The sequence below is a fragment of the Phyllostomus hastatus genome, unplaced genomic scaffold, assembly GCF_019186645.2.
Source record: "Phyllostomus hastatus isolate PE091 unplaced genomic scaffold, TTU_PhHast_1.1 phas_contig_86, whole genome shotgun sequence".
Classification (NCBI taxonomy): Eukaryota; Metazoa; Chordata; class Mammalia; order Chiroptera; family Phyllostomidae; genus Phyllostomus; species Phyllostomus hastatus.
Genome location: NW_025333977.1, coordinates 89564009 through 89585136, shown reverse-complemented (window position 1 = coordinate 89585136; position 21128 = coordinate 89564009). Strand labels below are relative to the sequence as shown.

At 40.2% G+C, this 21128-nt stretch overlaps 1 protein-coding gene across 3 annotated transcripts in view; it reads right to left on the bottom strand.

Annotated features, from left to right (window-relative positions):
* Positions 1-813: 813 nt before the first annotated feature.
* Positions 814-21128, bottom strand: part of CASR (calcium sensing receptor) — a 110821-nt gene continuing 90506 nt past the window's right edge. For all 3 annotated transcript variants that reach the window (XM_045851403.1, XM_045851402.1, XM_045851404.1), the window contains exons 6-7: positions 5044-5167; positions 814-3742 (exon numbers count right to left, since the gene is read on the bottom strand). In XM_045851403.1, coding sequence (XP_045707359.1) covers positions 2226-3742; positions 5044-5167 — 1641 coding nt within the window. In that variant the 3' untranslated portion in view covers positions 814-2225. The remainder of the gene's footprint in view (positions 3743-5043; positions 5168-21128) is intronic.

The following is a 21128-nucleotide window of genomic DNA, read 5'->3' as shown; positions in this document are numbered from 1 at the left end:
AGTGCATGTTTTCCATGATGAGCCCCTCCTCTAGATCAGCTTTGTGGGTGAGCTGCACAGTGAAGTCAATCTAGAGAGTATGTGACATTTTGCATAGCTAATGGCTATTTTCACATGACTATATTGACACATAAAACCCAAGCCATCGAACTTTCTGCTTTTTAGAAAAAGACTGAGTAAAATATTACATATAAATCTTCACTCAGCTCTGAGGCTCGCTCAGAGGTGTGATCCCAGGGGAAGCAGCAAGCTTGGCCTGGCTGGGGGAGCAGATGCCTCACCAGGGTTTTCCTGTGTGAAATCTTCTCTTAGTCTCAGACATGCTCCCACATGGTGCCCTCCATTGTCTTTTTATCCAAATTAACAACTATCATATCAATAGGTTACTTTAAAATCATGGAAAGGCAGCCTTTTGGAAGAAAAAGGTCAGAGGAAGAAGTTATTGGGAATTATAAAGATTGAGGCTTCACACAGATATAACTGATATATTTGGCCTTGGCTAAAGAGCAGCATCTATAGTGATCAGAGGAACTATTGCCCAGCTGGGACAGTCTTCCCTTGGTGCTGGAGATCTGCATGCTGACACCACAGAGGCAGAGCATGGAGCCCTCTGAGAGTGACTGACCTGGCTTCTTCAGCCTGAGCAATACAACTAGTGCTGACACCTTGCACTGGGCCCTGAGTTCTTGGGCATACTATGGAGAAAGTTGTGATCAGTGGGCTTGCCATTAAAACAAACTTTGTGTTGCATTTTAAACAAGTGAAAAATAGTTATAATATCAGTAATAATATTAATTAATATTTATTGGGTGCTTACTATGTGCTAGGCACCATGCTAAAGTACTTTACATACATTATCTCATTTAATCCACATAAGAATTCTGAAGGAAAAGAATGATTGTTGCCCCATTTTAGAGACAAAGAAGCTGAGGCTTAGCAAGGTTAGGGTTCCCTGCCTATGGTCACCCAACTTATAAATGGCCAACCCAGGGCCTGAACCCAAGTCTCTCTGGCTCTACAGACTAAATTCTCAGCAGTATGCCATTCAACCCCTTTAACTACCAGTGGGCAGACTTCTGCTGATGGAGATAATATGGAAGACATTTGGGGGATGCAGTACCAGGCTAATAGCCTGTGAGAGCTCTCTTGGAACCACACTTTCTTACTCCCCCAAACTGGTAGGGGACCAATGACTGAGAGCTTGTTCTCCACAGGGACAAGGATAAATCTGGCTTCAGGAAGCCTTTGGAGCAAGGATGGGGGTGCGCAGATCCTGGACCCCTGGGTCCCTGAAAGGGCTCACATAAGGCTTAGTTCATGGGGTGAGGGTGGTGGGGTGGGAAAGAAAAATGGAGCTCAATAATACTGCCTTATATAAACCAAACTATGACTTTTCTTCCGTTTATATTGTTCATGGAATGTTACAACAAAAATATTTTCTTAAGGAGAAAACTACATATAGCAATATTAATTACAGATACAGCTCATTGAAGTCATGCAGTCTCTTCCCAACAATTCGAGGTGATTCTTTATCATTCTGGAACTAAACATGCCATAACTATCACATTCTAGACAAAACCAGTTGTATTGGTACAGGACGGACCCTAACCTTCCATAATAGCAGCAGCAAGTAGAAATCCAAATATCTTATGGTTTTCATAAATAGGAGGGAACACTTTCACCTATGGTTTTGAAGTTCATTTAAAGTTCTTGTTGTCAAGGTGCTGGACAGAGCTGGTGACATTCTGTCTTTCAGACTCTTAACTCCAGTGGCAGTCAAGCTTATGCCCAGTCACTCTGCACCCTGTCTCTGGGCCAGGTTGTGCTCACTGTTCAGGGCAGCCATTTCAATATGAAAAAAAAAAAAAAGGAGCTGGTAGGTGAGTAGCTTAAAGCCTGGTTCCATCTCTGGGCTATTGGGTGAGTTAGAACAGAGGATGGGAACAGAAGAGACATGAATAGCCAACCTGACTCTGGTGATCTTAACACTCTAATAAGTCCTACCACAGGAGCACATGGCTCTACTTTTTATCTTTTTTAAATTTAAAGGGAACATTCGTCGATTTACTGTCATTTAAAACAGTGCAAGTAAGTTTGAGGTGTTTGGCTTGCCTATTATTCCTCCTTCCTCAGAGGAAAGGAGCTAGGAGCAGCCTGTTGTCCCTGTCAGAGAATGTGATCCCAGGAAACCTCTCTGGATCCTGCCTGGACTGGCCTTCTTCCTTTTACGAATGTAGTATGTTTTCTGTGACAGTGCTGCCTCCACTGCTGATGACAAAGCTCCGTGAATTGGACACCACAAGTGCTGGGGACATCTCTTCAGGGTCTTCTATCTCTGGCTGGTAGTCCCCAACAACAGTCCCTTGCAGGCCTGTCTCCTGGGAGGTCATTTCTGAGTCTGTCTCCCCACACTGCAGTGGGAGTAATGCCTGTTGTCTGGTTAGGGTATCGTGGCTTTTGTGGGCCTCCAGGGAGTTCTGGTGCATGGAATTCCTGTGAGCTGTGGCACTCGTGGCACTCTTCTGAGGCTCGTCAAAGCTCAGTGAGAAGGTGACCGTGCCACTGCCAAAGATGACCTGCTTGCATCTGGGCTGCTGTTGCAATTGTTGCTGTTGCTGCAGGCTCAAGGAGGGCTGAGGCTGTGGCGGTTGCTCTTGCTGGGTCAAGGCCAGTGGCTGCCTCTTCTGCCTCTCAGGCTGTGGGAAGGGGTCTTCGCTGTTGCTCTTGCTGCTGATGGAGGAGGACGGGGTGGATCCTGTGGAGCCCCCTAGGCTGCTAGAGCGCTTGCGGGAGACGTTGCTGCGGCGCAGCGTGGCCCGGGCTGCCACCTTGAAAGCGTGAGCAGCGGTGCTGCAGCGCACCTCCTCAATGGTGTTACGGGATGGCTTGAAGAGGATGATGTAGACCTTGTTGAAGAAGATGCAGGCCAGCAAGCCAAAGCTGGCTGCCAGGATGGCGATCACCTCCACCGCAGAGACGAACTTGCCGTAGGTGCTGGCATAAGCTGGTATGAAGGAGATCCAGACGATGAAGAAGATGAGCATGCTGAAGGTGATGAATTTGGCTTCATTAAAGTTCTCCGGCAGCTTCCGGGACTTGAAGGCAAAGAAGAAGCAGATGGCAGCCAGCAGGCAGGTGTAACCGATGAGGAATCCCAGAGCCATGAGCGAGCCCTCGTGGCAAGTGATGAAGATGATCTCATCCTCCAGCTCATGGTTGCGGTAGCTCGATGGGGGCGCGGTGTAGAGCCAGATCACACAGATGACGATCTGCATGAAGGTGCACAGGAAGACCAGCAGGAACTGCAGGTTGAGCCCCCACCACTTGCGGTGGAAGCTGGTGGGGATCTTGGCTTCAAACACCAGGAGAACGCGGTTGGTTTTTACCAGGATGCAGGAGATGCAGAGCACGAAGCTGATGCCGAAGGCTGGCTGGCGCAGGCAACACGTCCAGTCCTGGGGCTCACCGATGAAGAACAAGGAGCTGGAGAAACAGCAGAGCAGGGAGAAGAGCAGGAGGTAGGAGAGCTCTCGGTTGGTGGCCTTGACGATGGGCGTGTTGCGGAACTTGATGAAGACACCCAGCACAAAGGCTGTCAGGAAAATGCCAAGCACAGCGAAGAGGGTGAGTGCGATCCCAAAGGGCTCCGTCCATGACAGAAACTCAATCTCCTTAGCAATACAGGAAGTGTGGTTCTCATTGGACCAGAAGTCATCGGGGCACTTGTCACAGGCACTTGCATCTGTAAAATGTCCCGGTGAAGAGTAGTGAATGAGTGGCATAGACTAAAATTTGTGAGCGTGAATTTGGTAGTGAAGGGACACAGTTTACTGGGTGTGGTCAAGTTACATTGTGTTTACTGATAAAAAGTGTGATTATTTTTTACATTATCAAATAGGATATTGAACCCTGACTTGTTAAACATAAACATATTTAGTTAATTTCATGTATCTGATGATTCTATGATTTTTTCCCCTTTTTACATGGTGGGGGTGTACATGTTTTCTTAAATGCTATCTGCTAATGGTTTGTAGCAGAGAATGATCAATCTTGCTGGACAGTGGCTACCCAGAGGTATGACATAGTCTATCAACATTTTACAGAATGATTTAAGCTCAGCCTGACTCATTTTGGATATATGGATGGGCTTTGTAGACAAGCCAGCATAGACTTCCTCTTAGATCAAGGTAGAGTAGCTCACACATATGACCTGTGTCACTCTCAGTCCACACCCATGACTTTCCTGCCAATGAGGGAGGCTACAGATTCATTCAATCAGTAACGTTTACTAACTCTCTGCTGTGTCCCTCACAGCATGTGGTTTGAGAAAGTGAAAGGAACATGGGCTTTGCAGTCAGCGATCTGGATGGAAATCCTGGCCCTGCCATTTACTGGCTGTATGACCTTCATCAAGCTCCTTAACCTGTCTGAGCCTCAGGTTTCTCATGTATGCGCTAGAAGCTATAATAACCCCATTATTGTAGGGAGGATGAAATGAGGTAATAACAATTAGAGTTAATATTTATAGAGTGCTTCTAACGTGCCAATCAAAATTTTTATTGAACAGACATTTATCTAGAACTTACCATGTGCTTTACCAATATTAACTAATCTAATGCACACTTTAGAGATGGAGAAACTGAGGCACAGGAAAAACATAAGTAAGACAGCAAGTACAGTGCCAGGCACCCAGCAGGCAATCTACCATGGCCTATTAACTCTGGAGCCTGGAACAGACAGAAGTTTATCTATTCAGGGCCACTGAGCTGTAAGAAAAGAAAAACAACATTGGAAAGCAGTATCAAAGTAAAAGAAAGATGTGCAACAGGTGTGTTTGTAAGCTCTTATGGTATTAAAAGACATCCAACATTCCTTTTCTACTCTTCTCAGGACTCAGCCCAGCACTGATGCTCAGGCGTACCTGGTTAAATGAGGAAGGGTGCTAAGCACCATCTCAGCCTATCCCTTCCAGGGCCTTCACGACCCTAGGGCCCCAAAGTGGACCAAGCCCCTCATGGTGTCCACAAAGGGCTGTTCCTTTACCTGTCTCATCGCTGTACTCCCCATCAGGACACTCCACACACTCAAAGCAGCAGGTGGGCTCCCCCTCAATGATTCCTTTCCTGGTTCCTGCCAGGCAGTCTCGGCTGCAGTTGGAGAAAGGCACCTGGAAGATGGAGAGTACAAAAGTGAGGAGGTGCTGCTGTGGAATCAGTCTTCCAGCTTCTTTGACTCATGCAAGGGGGAGAAGTTGGGCACAAGGACCAGTGAGGCAGTCTCTGGACCAGTTCTAGGCAGAGAAAGGTCCAGAGGTCCTACCTCCTGGTGTCTATGAAGGGAGGAGGTGTCTATCCACGAGTGAACATGCAAATGTGCACCCTGCGCATGCACACACACACCCCTATGGGACTTTGGGAAGATTAATTGTTGGGGCTCTACACCATGACCAAAATCCTCCTTAACTAATCTCCCTTCCACTCCTTCTGGGTCCCCAAATAAGACATCTGTTTACTGTCCATGGAAGGAAAAGTTTCAGACAAGCTAAATGATACCAAGACATGGATCTATACAGAGAGAGTCACAAGGAGAGAGGTGTGGAAATGAGGGGAAATTTGTTTGAAAATGAGACTCTAAAAATTGCATTTCTTGCATTTCTAGACTTTGCCAGGCTATTTCTGAGATCCTCAGGGAGGCAGGCAGGGCAGGTGTAGAAGGGTTGAAGGTGAATGGATTGGAAAGATGTATCAGGAAATTCTTAGCCAAAAGAAAGCTTCAGTGGCTACATTAATTTCAGATAACATAGATTATAGTTTGTTTATTTCCTTAGTGGACTTCAGAATTTGATTAATCATAATCTTTGCCCTTTTCATCATTACTTGTTCATGTTTAAATCACTTTTAATTCATCATTTTTAATAACAACTACCCAAAACAAAAGCTAAGACTGGGACAAAACCCCTACACCCAACTATATGATTCCCTCTGCCCCTTACTCTGCACCCACCACATATTCATATCCTAGGTTCATTACAGGTAAGTAATACTCAATTTTCAAAGAAGAGATCAATCTAATCTTATACAAACTACCAGTGATTAGAAAAAAAAATACAAAAAAGGGAACACCCTCCAACTCACTATAATCCTGATTCCCAAACCAGACAAGAACAGTATGAAAAAGAAAAAAAAATCACAGGCCCACATCATTTATTAAGTTGTTTACAGAAGCAGACCTAAGTCATGGATTTGTGTCCAAGTGATTTATAAAGCAAGTTCCTCCAATGGAAACAGGAAGAGAATTGAGGAAGCAGAACACAGAAGGGAGGGGGAGAAGCAAGGGTGTGACCAAAGTCCCTCAGAAGGTAGCTTCTGCCTGTTCCCAGGGGAACTCTGGACTGTAAGGTATGCCTCAGAACAGTCCTGACCCAAGAAGAAGTAGCTAGGGCTTTCAGACTTCCACCCCACTCATCTGCTAAGGGTCATCAAAGGGAAATGCAAATTCCAGGCTCTTCTGCCTCTCTGAGCCTGTGGGCAAAGTGGGTTCCATTAGTCTGCAGACAGTCTTCTGAGAAAGAGCAGCAAGTTCTGGTTATTGGAAGCAAAAACATACAGAAGTCCTGGAGGTGCCTACATAGTATAAGGAATGTGAAAGGACCTGGGAAGCACACAACTGTTTTCTACTTCTTGAAAATAGATGAAAAAAACAAAAAAACAAAAAACAAAAAACTAAGATAATGAACAAACAAACTCAAAAGGACATAAAAAAGCAAACACACCCTGATCACTTAGGTTTATGCCAGGAATGTGAACAAATTTAATATTAGAAAATCTGTGTCATTCACTGCAGTAATAAATTAATACAGAAAAAAATGATCATCAGTAGATGAAGACAAAACATTTGATGAAATTTGACAAAAACTAGTGATAAGGGGCAGGAATAAATATCTTAAACCTGAAAAAAACAGTAACAAAAATAACCTTTCTATATGAGACTATATTAATAGCGTTTCCTTTAAAACAAGAATGTCTACTATCAAAACTGTTATTAAGCACTGCATTGGAGTTCTTAGCTAGTAAGTGGAATAAGACAAAAGAAAATAAGGGCATAAATATTGGAAAGGGCTAAATAAAACTATTATTATTTGCAGATGATGAGATTGTCCATGTAGAAAATCCAAGAATCAATAATCAAATTAGTTGAAATAATTTGGAGAGTTGCCCCAGGCTAAATTATGGCAGACCATCACTGTTCTTAAAAATGAAACCCAAGTTTCATTATTTAAAAAAATTTTATTGAATCTATTGAGGTGATGTTGGCTAATAATAGTATATAGGTTTCAAATGTACAATTCTGTAATACATCATCTGTACATTGTAGTGTGTTCACTACCTAAAGTCTCCTTCTGTCATCATTTATTCCCCTTTTATCTTCTCACTCCCACCACCCTCTTTTCTCTCTTCTAATCACCATATTGTTGCCTGTGTCTATGAGTTATTTTTTTTACTTAATCCCTTTATCTTGTTCACCCAGCCTCCCAACCCCCCTCCTCTCTGACAGCTGTCAGTTTTCTTTATCTATGAGTCTGTTTCTATTTTGTCCATTATATTCTACATACAAGTAAAATCATACAATATTTGTCTTTCTCAGACTGGCTTATTTCACTTAACATAATAGTCTCCAGGTCCATCCATGCTGGTCACAAAAGGTAATATTTCCTTCTTTTTTCTTTATGGCTGAGTAGAATTCCATTATGTAAATGTACCACAGTTTTTTTATCCACTCATCTACTGATGGGCACTTGGGCTGCTTCCAAATCTTGGCTATTATATAAAATTGTATATAAATTGTACATAATTGTATATAAATGACACTGCAATGAACATAGGTGAACACATATTGTTTTGAATTCCTGTTTCAGGTTTATTCCAATATATTCCAGAAGTGCAATCACTAGGTCATAAGACAGTTTTATTTTTAACTTTTTGAGGAAACTCCATACTGTTTTCTGCAGTGGTTTCACCAATCTGCATTCCCACAAACAGTACAGGAGGGTTCCCTTTTTCCACTTTCTCGAGAACACTTGTTGCTTGTTGATTTGTTGATGATAGCCATTCTGACTGGTGTGAAGTGATATCTCATTGTGGTTTTAATTTGCATTTCTCTGATGACTAGTAATGCAGAGCATCTTTCCATATGTCTATGGGCCATATGTATATCCTTTTTGGAGAAGTGTCTTTTCAGGTCCTTTGCCCATATTTTAAATTGGATTTTTTGGGGGGTGTTGAGTTGTATAAATTCTTTATATATTTAGGAAACTAACCCCTTATCGTATGAATCATTGGCAAATATGTTCTCCCATTCATTGTGTTGTCTTTTCATTTTGTTGGTGGTTTGTTTTGCTGTGCAAAACCTTTTTAGTTTGATGTAGTCCCATTTGTTTATTTTTTCTTTTGTTCCCCTTGCCCAAGGCGATGCATCTGAAAAAATATGACTACAAGGAATACCCAAGACTTGATTGCCAATGTTTTCTTCTACTTTTTTATGGTTTTGAGTCTAACATTTAAGTCTTTAACTCATTTTGAGTTTATTTTTGTATTTGGTGTAAGAAGGTAGTGTAGTTTTATTTTTTTGCATGTATCAGTGCAATTTTCCCAACACTATTTATTGAACAGACTGTCCCTACCCCATTGCATGTTCTTGCCATCTTTGTCAAATATTAATTGACCATACAGGCATGGGTTTACTTCTGGGTCCTCTGTTCTGTTCTATTGGCCTATATGTCTGTTCTTAGGCCTTGATTATTATGAAGGCCTTGTAATATAGATTGATATCAGGTAGTGTGATTCCTCTAACTTCGTTCTTCTTTCTTAAGATCGCTGTTGCTATTTGTGTTCTTTTGTGGTTCCATATAACTTTTGGGGTTATTTGTTCTAGTTCTGTGAAATATGCCATTGGTATCTTGATAGAAAATGCATTGAGTCTATAGATTGCTTTGGCTAGTATGGATATTTTGATGATGTTAATTCTTCCTGTCCATGAACATGGTATGTGATTCCAGTTATTTGTATCTTCTTCAGTTTATTTTTTCAGTGTCTTACAATTTTCTGAGCATGGGTCCTTTTTATATCCTTGGTTAAATTTATTCCTAGTTATGTTTTGGATGCAATTGTAATGGGATTGTGTTCTCAATTTCCCTTTCAAATAGTTCATTATTTGTTGGGGCCTGCCCTGCCTGGTCTCAGGAAGCTGTAACCCCCTGTGACTTAGGCTGAGTGAGAGACCTCTGAACCAGGAGCCACTAAGGAGACAAAACTTATTTCCCTGGCATGAATGCTGCCTGTTCTGTGCCTGGCCTCCTACGCTTGATCAGTTAGCCAATGACGGGTAAGATTTCCCATGGGGAGAATCACCTAAGACAGGCATGATCACTTGGAGGCCTCAGGGAAGGACTTGGGGGGCTGTGTAAATGAAGGGGTGATCCACATCAACCCCTGCCCCCTCAGCTTTGTCAAAGCCTGAGTCCTTGTTCTTAGTTGTAAGAAATCCAAGTCTCCTGGCTGCCTTTGTCTCCTCTATTGACTCAGGCCTGCGGAAATAACAAGGGCAGTGCAGCCCAGACCAGAAATGGCAGACCCCCAGGGTAATCAGTCCTGGGACATAGAATATGCAAGATCCTGTGAGATTTGCTTGCTGGAGGATGCTATTGAATTAGAATATGGAGGCACAGGCAGGAAACAAGACTAGGTCCTGTAGTGATAAAACCCCAAACTTTGCCCAGAATCCCAGCGGGGGTTCTGCCACCACCTTTGAAAATTACCTACTTGTTTGATCTTCCCTGCCAGACTGGAATCCACAAACTGTCTGTATTCTTAATAAAAACCTACTGAGGCAGGGGCTCAAGGCACTCTCCATTAGAGAGAGTAGCCGTTTTGTCCTTATTTCCCCACAGGACTCAGTTGTCCCTGTGTATGTTTTTCTTGTGTTTCGACAAGCATCCGCAGCAGGGATGGATACTGCTGGCCAGTATCCTCCACAATTATTGGTTTATAAAAATGCAACTGAGTTCTAGATATTTATTTTGTATTCTGCAACTTCACTGAGTTTATTTATCAGTCCTAGTAGTTTATTGGTGGAATCTTTAGGGTTCCCTATATACAGTATTATATCATCTGAAAATAAAGACAGTTTTCATTCCTCTTATCCAATTTGAATGCCTTTTATTTTTTTCTTCTTGTCTGATTTCTGTGGCTAGGCCTTCCAGTACTATTTTGAATAACAGAGGTGAAAGCAGACATCCTTGTCTTGTTCCTGATTTTGAGGGAAGCACTTTTAGTTTTTTCCTCTGAGTATGATATTGGCTGTGGGTTTGTCATATATGGCCTTTATTATGGTTAGGCATGTTTCCTCTATTGTCAATTTGCTGAGAGTTTTTATCATAAATGAGTGCTGGATTTTATCAAATGCTTTTTCTGCATCTGTGGACATGATCATGTGGTTTTTATCCTTCCCTTTGTTTATGTGATGTATCACATTTATTAATTTGCAGATATTTTAGCAACCTTGCACCCCCAGAATAAATATCACTTGACCATGGTATATGATGTTTTAAATGTATTGCTGGATTTGGTTTACTAATATTTTGTTGAAAATTTTAGCATCTATGTTCATCAGAGATATTGACCTATAATTTTCTTTCTTTGTAGTGTCTTTATTGGTTTTGGAATTAGAATAATGCTGGCCTTGTAAATTGAGCTTGTGAGTCTTCCTTCCTCTTGAATTTTCTGAAGTACATTGAGAAGGGTAGGTGTTAGTTCTTCTGTGAATGTTTGATAAAACTCACTGGTGAAGCCATCTGATCCAGGACTTTTGTTTATTGGGAGTTTTTTTTTTTTATTACTCTTTCAATTTCATTAGTTGCAATAGGTCTGTCTATTCAGATAGTCTGATTCTTCCTGATTCAGGTTTGAAAGATTATATGTTTCTACAAATTTATTCATTTCATCCAGATTGTCCAATTTGTTGGCATGTATTTTCATAACATTTTCTCATAATCCTTTGATTTCTTTAGTGCCAGCTGTAACTTCTCTTTCATTTTTGATTTTATTATTTGGATCCTCTCTCTTTTTTTCTTGATAAGTCTGGTTAAAAGTTGTCAATCTTGTTTATATTTTCAAAGAACCAGCTCTTGGTTTCACTGATCTTTTGTATTATTTTTAGAATCTATTTCATTTATTTCTGCTCTGATCTTTATTATATTCTTTCTTTTATTCACTTTGGGCTTTGTTGTTCTTTTTCAAGTTCTTTTAAATATGAAGTTAGTTTGTTTATTTGAGATTTTTCTTCTTTCTGGAGGTAGGCCTGTAATGCTATGAATTTCCCTTTTAGAACGACTTTGACTGTGTCCCAAACATTTTGGGATGTTGCGTTCTCATTTTCATTTGTTTCAAGATATCTTTTGATTTCTTCCTTGATCTGATTGTTAACCCATTCATTTCTTAGTAACATGCTACTTAACAACAATGTCTTTATGTGTTTTTCAGTTTTTTTCTTGTGATTGATTTCTAGTTTCATATCATTATAGTCAGAGATGATGCTTGATAGGATTTCTTTTTTTATTGTATTTAAATTGCATATATATATTAAATTGCATATAATTTTAAAAATATATTTTATTGATTATGATATTACAGTTATCCCATTCCCCCCTTTTATTCCCCTCTACCCTGCACACCCTCTCCCATCCATGTTCCCCCTCTTTAGTTCATGTCCATGTGTCATACTTATAAGTTCTTTGGCTTCTACATTTCCTATACTATTCTTACCCTCACCCTATTTTCTACCTACCATTTATGCTATTTATTCTCTGTACCTTTCCCCCCTTCCTCCCCCTCCCACTCCCCTGTTGATCTCCATGTGATCTCCATTTCTGTGGTCCTGTTCCTGTTGTAGTTGTTTGCTTAGTTAGTTAGTTAGTTTGTTTGTTTGTTTGTTTTAGGTATGGTTGTTAATAACTGTGAGTTTGCTGTCATTTTACTGTACATATTTTAATCTTCTTTTTCTTAGATAAGTTCCTTTAACATTTCATATAATAAGCGCTTGGTGATGATGAACTCCTTGAACTTGACCTCATCTGGGAAGCACTTTATCTGCCCTTCCATTCTAAATGAAAGCTTTGCTGAATAGAGTAATCTTGGATGTAGGTCCTTGCCTTTCATAACTTCAAATACTTCTTTCCAGCCCCTTCTTGCCTGCAAGGTCTCTTTTGAGAAATCAGCTGACAGTCTGATGGGAACTCCTTTGTAGAGAACTGTCTTCTTTTCTCTTGCTGCTTCTAAAATTCTCCCCTTATTTTTAATCTTGGGTAGTGTAATTACGATATGGCTTGGCATGTTCCTCCTTGGGTCCAACTTTGGGACTCTCTGAGCTTCCTGGACTTCCTGGAAGTCTATTTCATTTGCCAACTTGGGGAAGTTCTCCTTCATTATGTTTTCAAATAAGTTTTCCATTTGTTACTCTTCCTCTTATCCTTCTGGCACCCCTATAATTTGGGTGTTAGAATGTTTAAAGATATCCTGGAGGTTCCTAAGCCTCTCCTCATTTTTTTGAATTCTTGTTTCTTCATTCTGTTCTAGTTGGATATTTCTTTCTTCCTTCTGGTCCACACTGTTAATTAGAGTCCCAGTTTCCTTCCCATCACTACTGGTTCTGTGTACGTTTTCCTTTATTTCACTTAGCATTGCCTTCATTTTTTCATCTAATTTGTGACCAAATTCAATCAATCCTGTGAACATCCTGATTACCAGTGTTTTGGACTGTGCATCTGATAAGCTGGCTATCTCTTCATTGCTTAGTTGTATTTTTTTCTGGAGTTTTGATGTGTTCTTTAATTTGGGTCATGTTTTTTTCTTGGCATGCCTGCTACATATAAGGGGCAGAACCTTAGGTGTTCACCAGGTCAGGGCAACCCATGTCGCTGCTTTGTGATACTGTACATGGGGAAGGGGTGGAAAGGGGACAATGGCACTTGCTCCACTCCACTCTCTGCTGGATTTCAGTCACTTCCCCCTCTACCCACAAGCAAAATGGGCCCTCTGGTGCTGATTCCTGGGTGGGTTGGCTTGTGTACGTTCTAGAACCCTGTGGGTCTCTTCAACGAACTTTCCTGTGAGGCTGGGAGTTTCTCCCACTGCCGCCTCAACTCCCACAGGTGTTTTCAGTTGGTGGTTTGAGGTTTTATTTCCCTGCACTGGGACCCCAGGTTCTGAGGTCTGTCTCACTCCCCAGGTGTTCCTCCTGGTTTACCTGCACATGAATGTGGGACCACCCTCTTTACCAGCCGCTGCCTTGCCAGTCCGCCAGCTGCCACCTTGCCAGCTGCTGCCTTGCCCACCCTGGTCCTCCACCACTGCTTTGCCATGAGTCCTCTCCACCTGGCTACCCATCTCTGTCCTTCCTACCAGTCTGGATGGATGTTTCTTCTTTAACTCCTTGGTTGTTGGACTTCCATAGAGTTTGATTTTCTGTCAGTTCTGGTTGTTTTTTTGTTTTTAAATTGTTGTTGTCCTTCTTTTGGTTGTGCAAGGAGGCAGAGTGTGTCTACTTACATCTCCATCTTGGCCAGAAGTCTGATATTATTTCAATCTTCTTAAATTTGAGACTTGTTTTGTGTTCTAATGAGGTCTCTCCCAGAAACTGTGCACTTGAAAAGAATTTATATTCTGCTGTTTTGGGATGAAATGCTCTGAAGATATCCATTAAATCCATCGGCTTTGGTGTGTCATTTAAGGTTGCCATTTCCTTGTTGATTTTCTGTCTGGAACATTTATCCATTTATGTCATTGAGGTGTTAAAATTCCCTACCATTACTGTATTACTGTTGAATTCTCCTTTTATGTCCATCAAGATTTGCTTAATATATTTAGGTGCTCCTATGTTGGCTGCATCACTATTTATAAGAGTTATACCTGAAACAAGATGGTGGAAGAATCACTGGAAGTTAAACTAACCTCTTCCCAGGACCAGCTTGGAATTACAACTAAATTGTGGCAAAATCATCCAGAATACACAACTGAACAATAGTGGGAGAGAAGATTTATAACCATGGACAGAGAGAAGAAACAACTTCAGCATGACGAGACTGATAGGGAGTGCAGAGGAGATGTGAGAGGGCAGGCTGGGATCCCATAGGTGGCAGATGAAGTGTCTGAGGGATATTTCAGCAGCTACAGAGATCCCTCTGAGAAGTGTGGGGTCTAAACCCTAAGCTGTGCTCCCCAGCCTATAGCACCAGAGCCCAAAAAGACCTCAGATAACACCCAACTGTGTAAAGTGGCAGGGCTTCTCTCTGCCAGAGGTGGATGCCTGGTGACTCAGAGAGCCATTTAAAGGGCCAATGCATAAGTTGTCATATGCAGCCATTTACCCTGGACTCTGGCAAAGTGGGGGAGGATGGAGTGGACTAAAGACATTTGAGGAGAGACTGGAGACTCAGAACAGTGACTTTGGGGAGAGAACTGAGAGAGAAGCCTCCAGGATCCCAGTGCTTCATACTTCATACTTCAGTCATCCCCCATACTTCAGGAGCCATCTTGCTCAGTCAGACCACTCCCCTTTGAGTGGCATCAGCCTCAGGGGAAGCAGTAGCCCTGCCCCAGGAGTTACTCTGCCCCATCCTGTGGTGCTTAAGTCTGACTACTGATTACAGATTGACTAGATTAACAACTGAAGGAGTTAGCCACAGATAGTAGATACCTGGAAGTCTTTTTTTAAAAAAATATTTTATTTACTTATTTTTAGAGAGAAGGGAAGGGAAGGAGAAAGAGAGGGAGAGAAACATCGATGTGTGGTCATCTCTCACACGCCCCTGATCAGGGACCTGGCCCGCAACCCAGGCATGTGCCCTAGACTGGGAATTGAACTAACAACCCTCTGGTTCACAGGCCTGCACTCAATCCACTGAGCCACACCAGCCAGGGCAGATCCCTGGAAGTCTTGAACAGGCTGCTTAAGGTCAGACTGGGACAACGTCTGACATTACAAGAGGTAGATCTAGAAAGAAAAAGCAGTGGCAAATACTAGATGCTACTGGGATGAAATCTACCGTGGTCTTCTCCATGATTTTCAATATTTTCTTGCCTGTATAGTTTCTTAACATTCATTTCTTGTCCTTCAAGTTTGTGCATATTAAATCACTAGATTTTATATTATAGTTTATTTACATTTTCATATTTTGCTCCTCCTTTCTCTTATCCCATTTTACCTCCTTCTTTCCTCTTATTTTCATTTTAAATTTTGTTTTCTCTTTTGCTAGAACTTGTTTCATTTATACACTCTTACTATTTCTCCCCCATCTAGCCTCTCAAAACCAATTTTCTTGTCATTCATCATCTCACATTCTTTTTCCTGTTTGTGAAATATCCATATTCTCTCTTCACGTTTATCATTCTTTGCTAATTGGTTGTGGATAAGGTAGTTGTAATTGCACTTTTTCAATTTTATCTCTAGATCTTCAGTATTTTTGTATTTCAAAGCTCAAAATTTTACCATTCCCCTCTCCTACTCCATTCCATCTTCATTCACCCCTTCTATTTTTATCTAAAGTTTTAATTTTCCCCTGTGTTAGCTTGGTTTCATTCTTCACTCTTAGTATTTCCTCTCTCTTTATCATCTCAAAATCACTTCCCTTTCCTCTAGATATCTCTTAAGTTTTTCTTTCTTTTCCCTCTCTTATTCCCATCCCTCCTATATTAATCTTAGGTCATTTGTTGTTGATAGTGCAGTGGTATATCTTTCTCTCCAATTTGGTTCCTATTTTTTAATTAATTATTTAATATTTATTTATTTATTATTCTTTTTCTTTTTTCTCTCACTTTATTTTTTAAAATTTCTATTCAATCCTAATACTATATGCTTCTTTTCTCTTATTCCATTCTTCCTTCTTTATTTTTTATTTACAATGGAAATTTTACTCTCTCTCTTTGCAGTGCTCTGATTCCCTACTCTTATTAGTGCTTCCCCCTCTACCCTCTCAAAATCATTTTTCTTTCAGTTAATCATCTCATATTCATTTCTCCATTCTTATAATAGTCTTAATCTCTTTACACCCTTATTAATACTGGTTCACTTACTGTTGATAGTGGGATTGTGGGTGGGAGTTATTTTTGCAGGAGTGGGTATGTTTCTTGTGCTGTGTGGTTTTGTTCTGGTGGCACCTGCACAACAGCATATAAAACCTGGTGGGTGAATGACACTCAGTCAATCAGCTGGAGGGAAGGACCCATAAAAGAAAAACCAAACAACAATCAAAACCCAATTACAACCAGAGAGCCAAAATAAATGGCAGAAAGGGCATCCCAGGAACATCAAGTTCAGGAGATCAAGGGGACTACACCACTGAATCCCACAGTTCTCCTTCCATAGAAGTTCACAGAACAATGATAAGGAGTCAAAGCAGATCAATTTAAGATGCAGAAATAAACAAGAAGAGTCTCCTCTAAAGTGGGGAAACAAAGAAACAACTCCCAATCGAAAGGAAAGGAGGCATCCCTATAAAGAGTGCTAAAAGAAATAGAAGCAAGTAAACTATCAGATACTGAGTTAAAACAATGGTTATAAGGAAGATCAATGAGAATTACAAAAACTACAGGGAAGCTGAAAGAAACTTACTGCGAACTACATTGGCATGAAAAAGAACATAGAAACTACCAATAAGAGCCAGGAGGATATGAAGAATTCAGTTTCTGAATTGAAGAACACAGTAGAAGGAGTCAAAAGCAGGCTAAAAAAGCAGATGTTTGAATCAGTGAGCTGGAGGACAAGGTAGAAAAATACTCTCAGAAAGAGCAAGGAAAGGGAAAAAAACTCAAAAAGAATACATAGAGGTTAAGTGAATTGCGGGACAACATGAAACATAATAATAGGGATACTAGAAGGAGAAGAAAAGAAGCAAGGGATAGAAAACCTGTTTGAAAAACTAATGACAGAAAACTTCCTTATTGGATGAGAGAAGAAGTCACACAAGTCCAGGAAGCACATAGTGTCCCAGTCAAGAAGAAACCAAAGAGGCCCACTCCAAGATACATCATAATTAAAACGGCAAAATTCCAAAACAAAGAGAGAATCTTAAAGGCAGCAAGGGAGAAACAGGAAGTAACATACAAGGGAGCTCCGATAAGACTAGCAGTTGATTTCTCAATAGAGACACTACATGCTAGAAGGGATTGGCAAGAAATATTCCGAGTAATGAAAAGCAAAGGCCTGCAACCAAGACTACTCTATCCAGCATGGCTCTCATTTAAAATGGAAGGCAAAATAAGTAGTTTTCCAGACAAAACAAGGCTAAAGAATACACCTCAACCAAACCAACATTGCAAGACATGCTAAAAGGACTGCTTTAAGAACATAAAGAAAAAGAGGGAGGGAGAGAGAGAAGGGAACACAGTTACAAAGTGGAAGATGGCAATGAATGCCAACTAATGGCAATGGCAATTAATAAACTTAAATGTAAATGGATTAAATGCTCCAATCAAGAGACATAGGGTAGCTGAATGGGTAAGAAAACATGACCTTCATATATGCTGCCTACAAGACAGCTGCCTCAGAACAAAGACCTACATAGACTGAAAGTGAAGGGTAGGAAAAAAAATTCCAAGCAAATGGACAGGAAAAAAAAGCTAGGGTAGCAATACTTATATTAGACAAAATAGATTTCAAAACAAAGGTCATGAAAAGAGACACAGGAGGACACTTCATAATACTCAAGGGAGGAATCCATCAATAAGACATAAACATTGCAAATATATATGCGCCCAACATAGGAGCACCCAAATATATAAGAAAAATATTGGAGGATATCAAGAAAGATACAGACAGCAGCACACTTTTACTAGAGGATTTTGACACCCCACTGGCAACAATGGATAGATCTTCCAAACAAAGAATCAACAAGGATATTGTGGCACTGAATGATGCTCTAGATCAAATGGCTTAATTGATATTTACAGAACAGTTCAACTAAAGAAGCAAAATACACATTCTTTTCAAATGCATATGGAACATTTTCAAACACAGACCACATGACAGGACGCAAAACAAGAAAATTGAAATTGTATCAAGCATTTTCTCAAAGTACCAGGGCCAGAAACTAGAAATCAATCTCAAGGAAAAAACTCAAAAACAGTCAAATTCTTGGAGACAGAATAAAGTGTTATTAAGTAATGAATGGGTAAGAATGATATCAAGGAAGAAATCAAAAAGTTTCTGGAAACAATGAAAATGAACTCCCAGCAGTCCAACACTTACAAAGACACAGTATTAAGGCAGCCCTGAGGTGGAAGTTTATAGCAATACAGGCTGACCTAACAAAGGTGGAAAATTTTCAATTAAACAATCTAACCCTACATCTACATCTACAAGAACTAGAGAAATAACAATAAACAAAGCCCAGAGTGAGTAGAAGGAAGGAAATAACCAAGAGCAGAGCAGAATTAAATGACACAGAGACTAAAAGAACAATTCAAAGGATTAATAAATCCAGGAGCTTGTTCTTTGAAAAGATAAACAAAATTGACGAGCCTTTAAGCAGACTCATCAAGGAAAAAAGAGGACCCAAATAAACAAAATCAGAAATGAAAGAGGAGAGATTCCAGCTGATATCAGAGAAATACAAAGGACTTAAAAAATTACTATGAAGAACTATATGCTAAGAAATTTTAAAATCTGGGTGAAATAAACAAATTCCACAAACATATAATCTTCCAAAACTGAATGAATAAGAAGCAGAAAACCTAAACAGATGAATAACAGCTAGTGAAATTGAAGCAGCAATAAAAAAACTCCAAGCACACAAAAGCCCTGGACTAGACAGTTTCACAGTAGAATTCTACAAAACATTTAAGGCAGAGCTAACCCCTTTCCCTCTCAAATTATTCCAAAAAATCCAAGAAGACAGAAGACTCCTGAACTCTTTTATGAGGCCAGCATAATCCTACTCCAAAAACCAGATAAAGACACAACAACATAAAAACAAACAAACAAACAAACTACAGGCCAATATTGCCAATGAATATAGATGCTAAAACCCTCAACAAAATATTGGCAAACTGCACCCACCAATATATTAGAAAGATCACACACCATAATCAAGTGGGATTCATCCCAGGGATGCAATGATGGTACAATATTTGCAAATAAATAAACATAATACATCACACACACAAAAGACAAATTTCACATGATCCTATCAATAGATGGGGAAGAAGTTTCTGACAAGGCACAGTACCCATTAATGATAAAAACACTCAGTAAAGTGGGAGTAGAGGGAGTATACCTCAACATAGTAAAGGACATATACAAGAAAGCTACAGCCAATATCATACTCAACAGGAAAAAACTAAAAGCTTTCTTCCTAATATCAGGAACAAGAGAAGGGTGTCCAGTTTGACAACTTCTATTCAGCATAGTACTGGAAGTTGTAGCCACAATGATCAGACAAGAAAGAGAAATAAAAGACATTCAAATTGGAAAGGAAGAAGTAAATCTGTCATTGTTTGCAGGTGACATGATAGTGTACATAGAAAACCCTATAGACTCCACCAGAAAACTACTCGACCTAATAAATGAATTTGACAAAAGAGGAGGATACAAAGTCAATATTCAGAAATTAAAGGCATGTTTGTACATGAACAATGAAATATCAGAAACGGAAATTAGGAAAAAATCCCATTTGATATAGCAACAAGAAAACTAAAGTACCTAGGAATAAACCTAACCAAGGAGGTAAAAGACCTGTACTCAGAAAACTACAGAATGCTGAAGAAAGAAATTAAGGAAGACACAAATAAATGTAAGCATACACTGTTTTCGTGGATTGGAAGAATTACCATCATCAAAATGTCCATATTACCCAAAGCTATTTATAGATTCAATGCAATCCCTATTATTAGAAAACAACATTAACATGAAAAGAGAACCACCTCTATGGGAAAACGTATTTGTCAATGATACCTCAGACACATGTTTGATCTCCAAAATATATAAAGAACTCACATGACTCCACTCTAAGAAGACAAGCAACCCAATTTAAAAAAAGTGGGCAAAGGACTTGAACAGACACTTCTCCAAGGAGGACATACAGAGGGCTCAGAGACATATGAAAAGATGTTCAGTATCACTAGCCATCAGGGAGATGCAAATTAAAACCACAGTGAGATACCACTTCATACTGGTGAGAATGGCCATCATAAACAAAGCAACAAACAAGTGTTGGAGAGGTTGTGGAGAAATGGGAACCATAGTGCACTGTTGGTGGGCTTGCAGACTGGTGCAACCACTGTGGAAAACTGGATTTTCCTCAGAAAACTGAAAGTGGATCTGCCTGTTGATCCAGCAATTTCACTGCTAGGATTATATCCTAAGAACCCCTAAATACCAACCCAAAAGAACCTATGCACCCCAAAGTTCATAGCAGCACAATTTACAATAGGCTAGTGCTGGAAGCCTCCTAAGTGCCTATCAGTAAATGAATGGATCAAAAAACTAAGGTGTGTTTACACAATGGAATTCTATGCAGCAGAAAGAAAGAAGGAGCTCCTACTTTTGGGGACAGCATGGATGGAACTGAAGACCATTATGCTAAGTGAAATAAGCCAGGTGTGAAAGATAAATACCATATGATCTCACCTTTAACTGGAACCTAATCAACAAAATGAATAAGCAAGCAAAATATAACAAAGACATTGAAATTGAGAACAGGCTGGCAGTGACCAGAGGGGAGAGAGGAGGGGATAATGGGGGAAAAGGGTGAAGAGTTTAGAGGAACAATTATAAAGGACACATGGACAATAACAAGAGGGGATGGAAATAGGGGAAGGAGGTGAAGAGGGTTGGGGTGGTGGGGAGGGGTGGAGGGAAAGGCAGAAAACTGTACTTGAACAATAAAAAAAATAAAATAAAATAAAGTGCAATCCTTATTAACATACCAGTGACATATTTTACAGAACATATATTTCAGAAATTTGTATGGAACCATAAATGACCACAAATAGCCTCAGCTATTTTCAAAAAGAAGAAGAAAGTAGAAAGGATCAGAATACCTGATATCAAACTATATTATGAGGCCCTTATAATCAAAC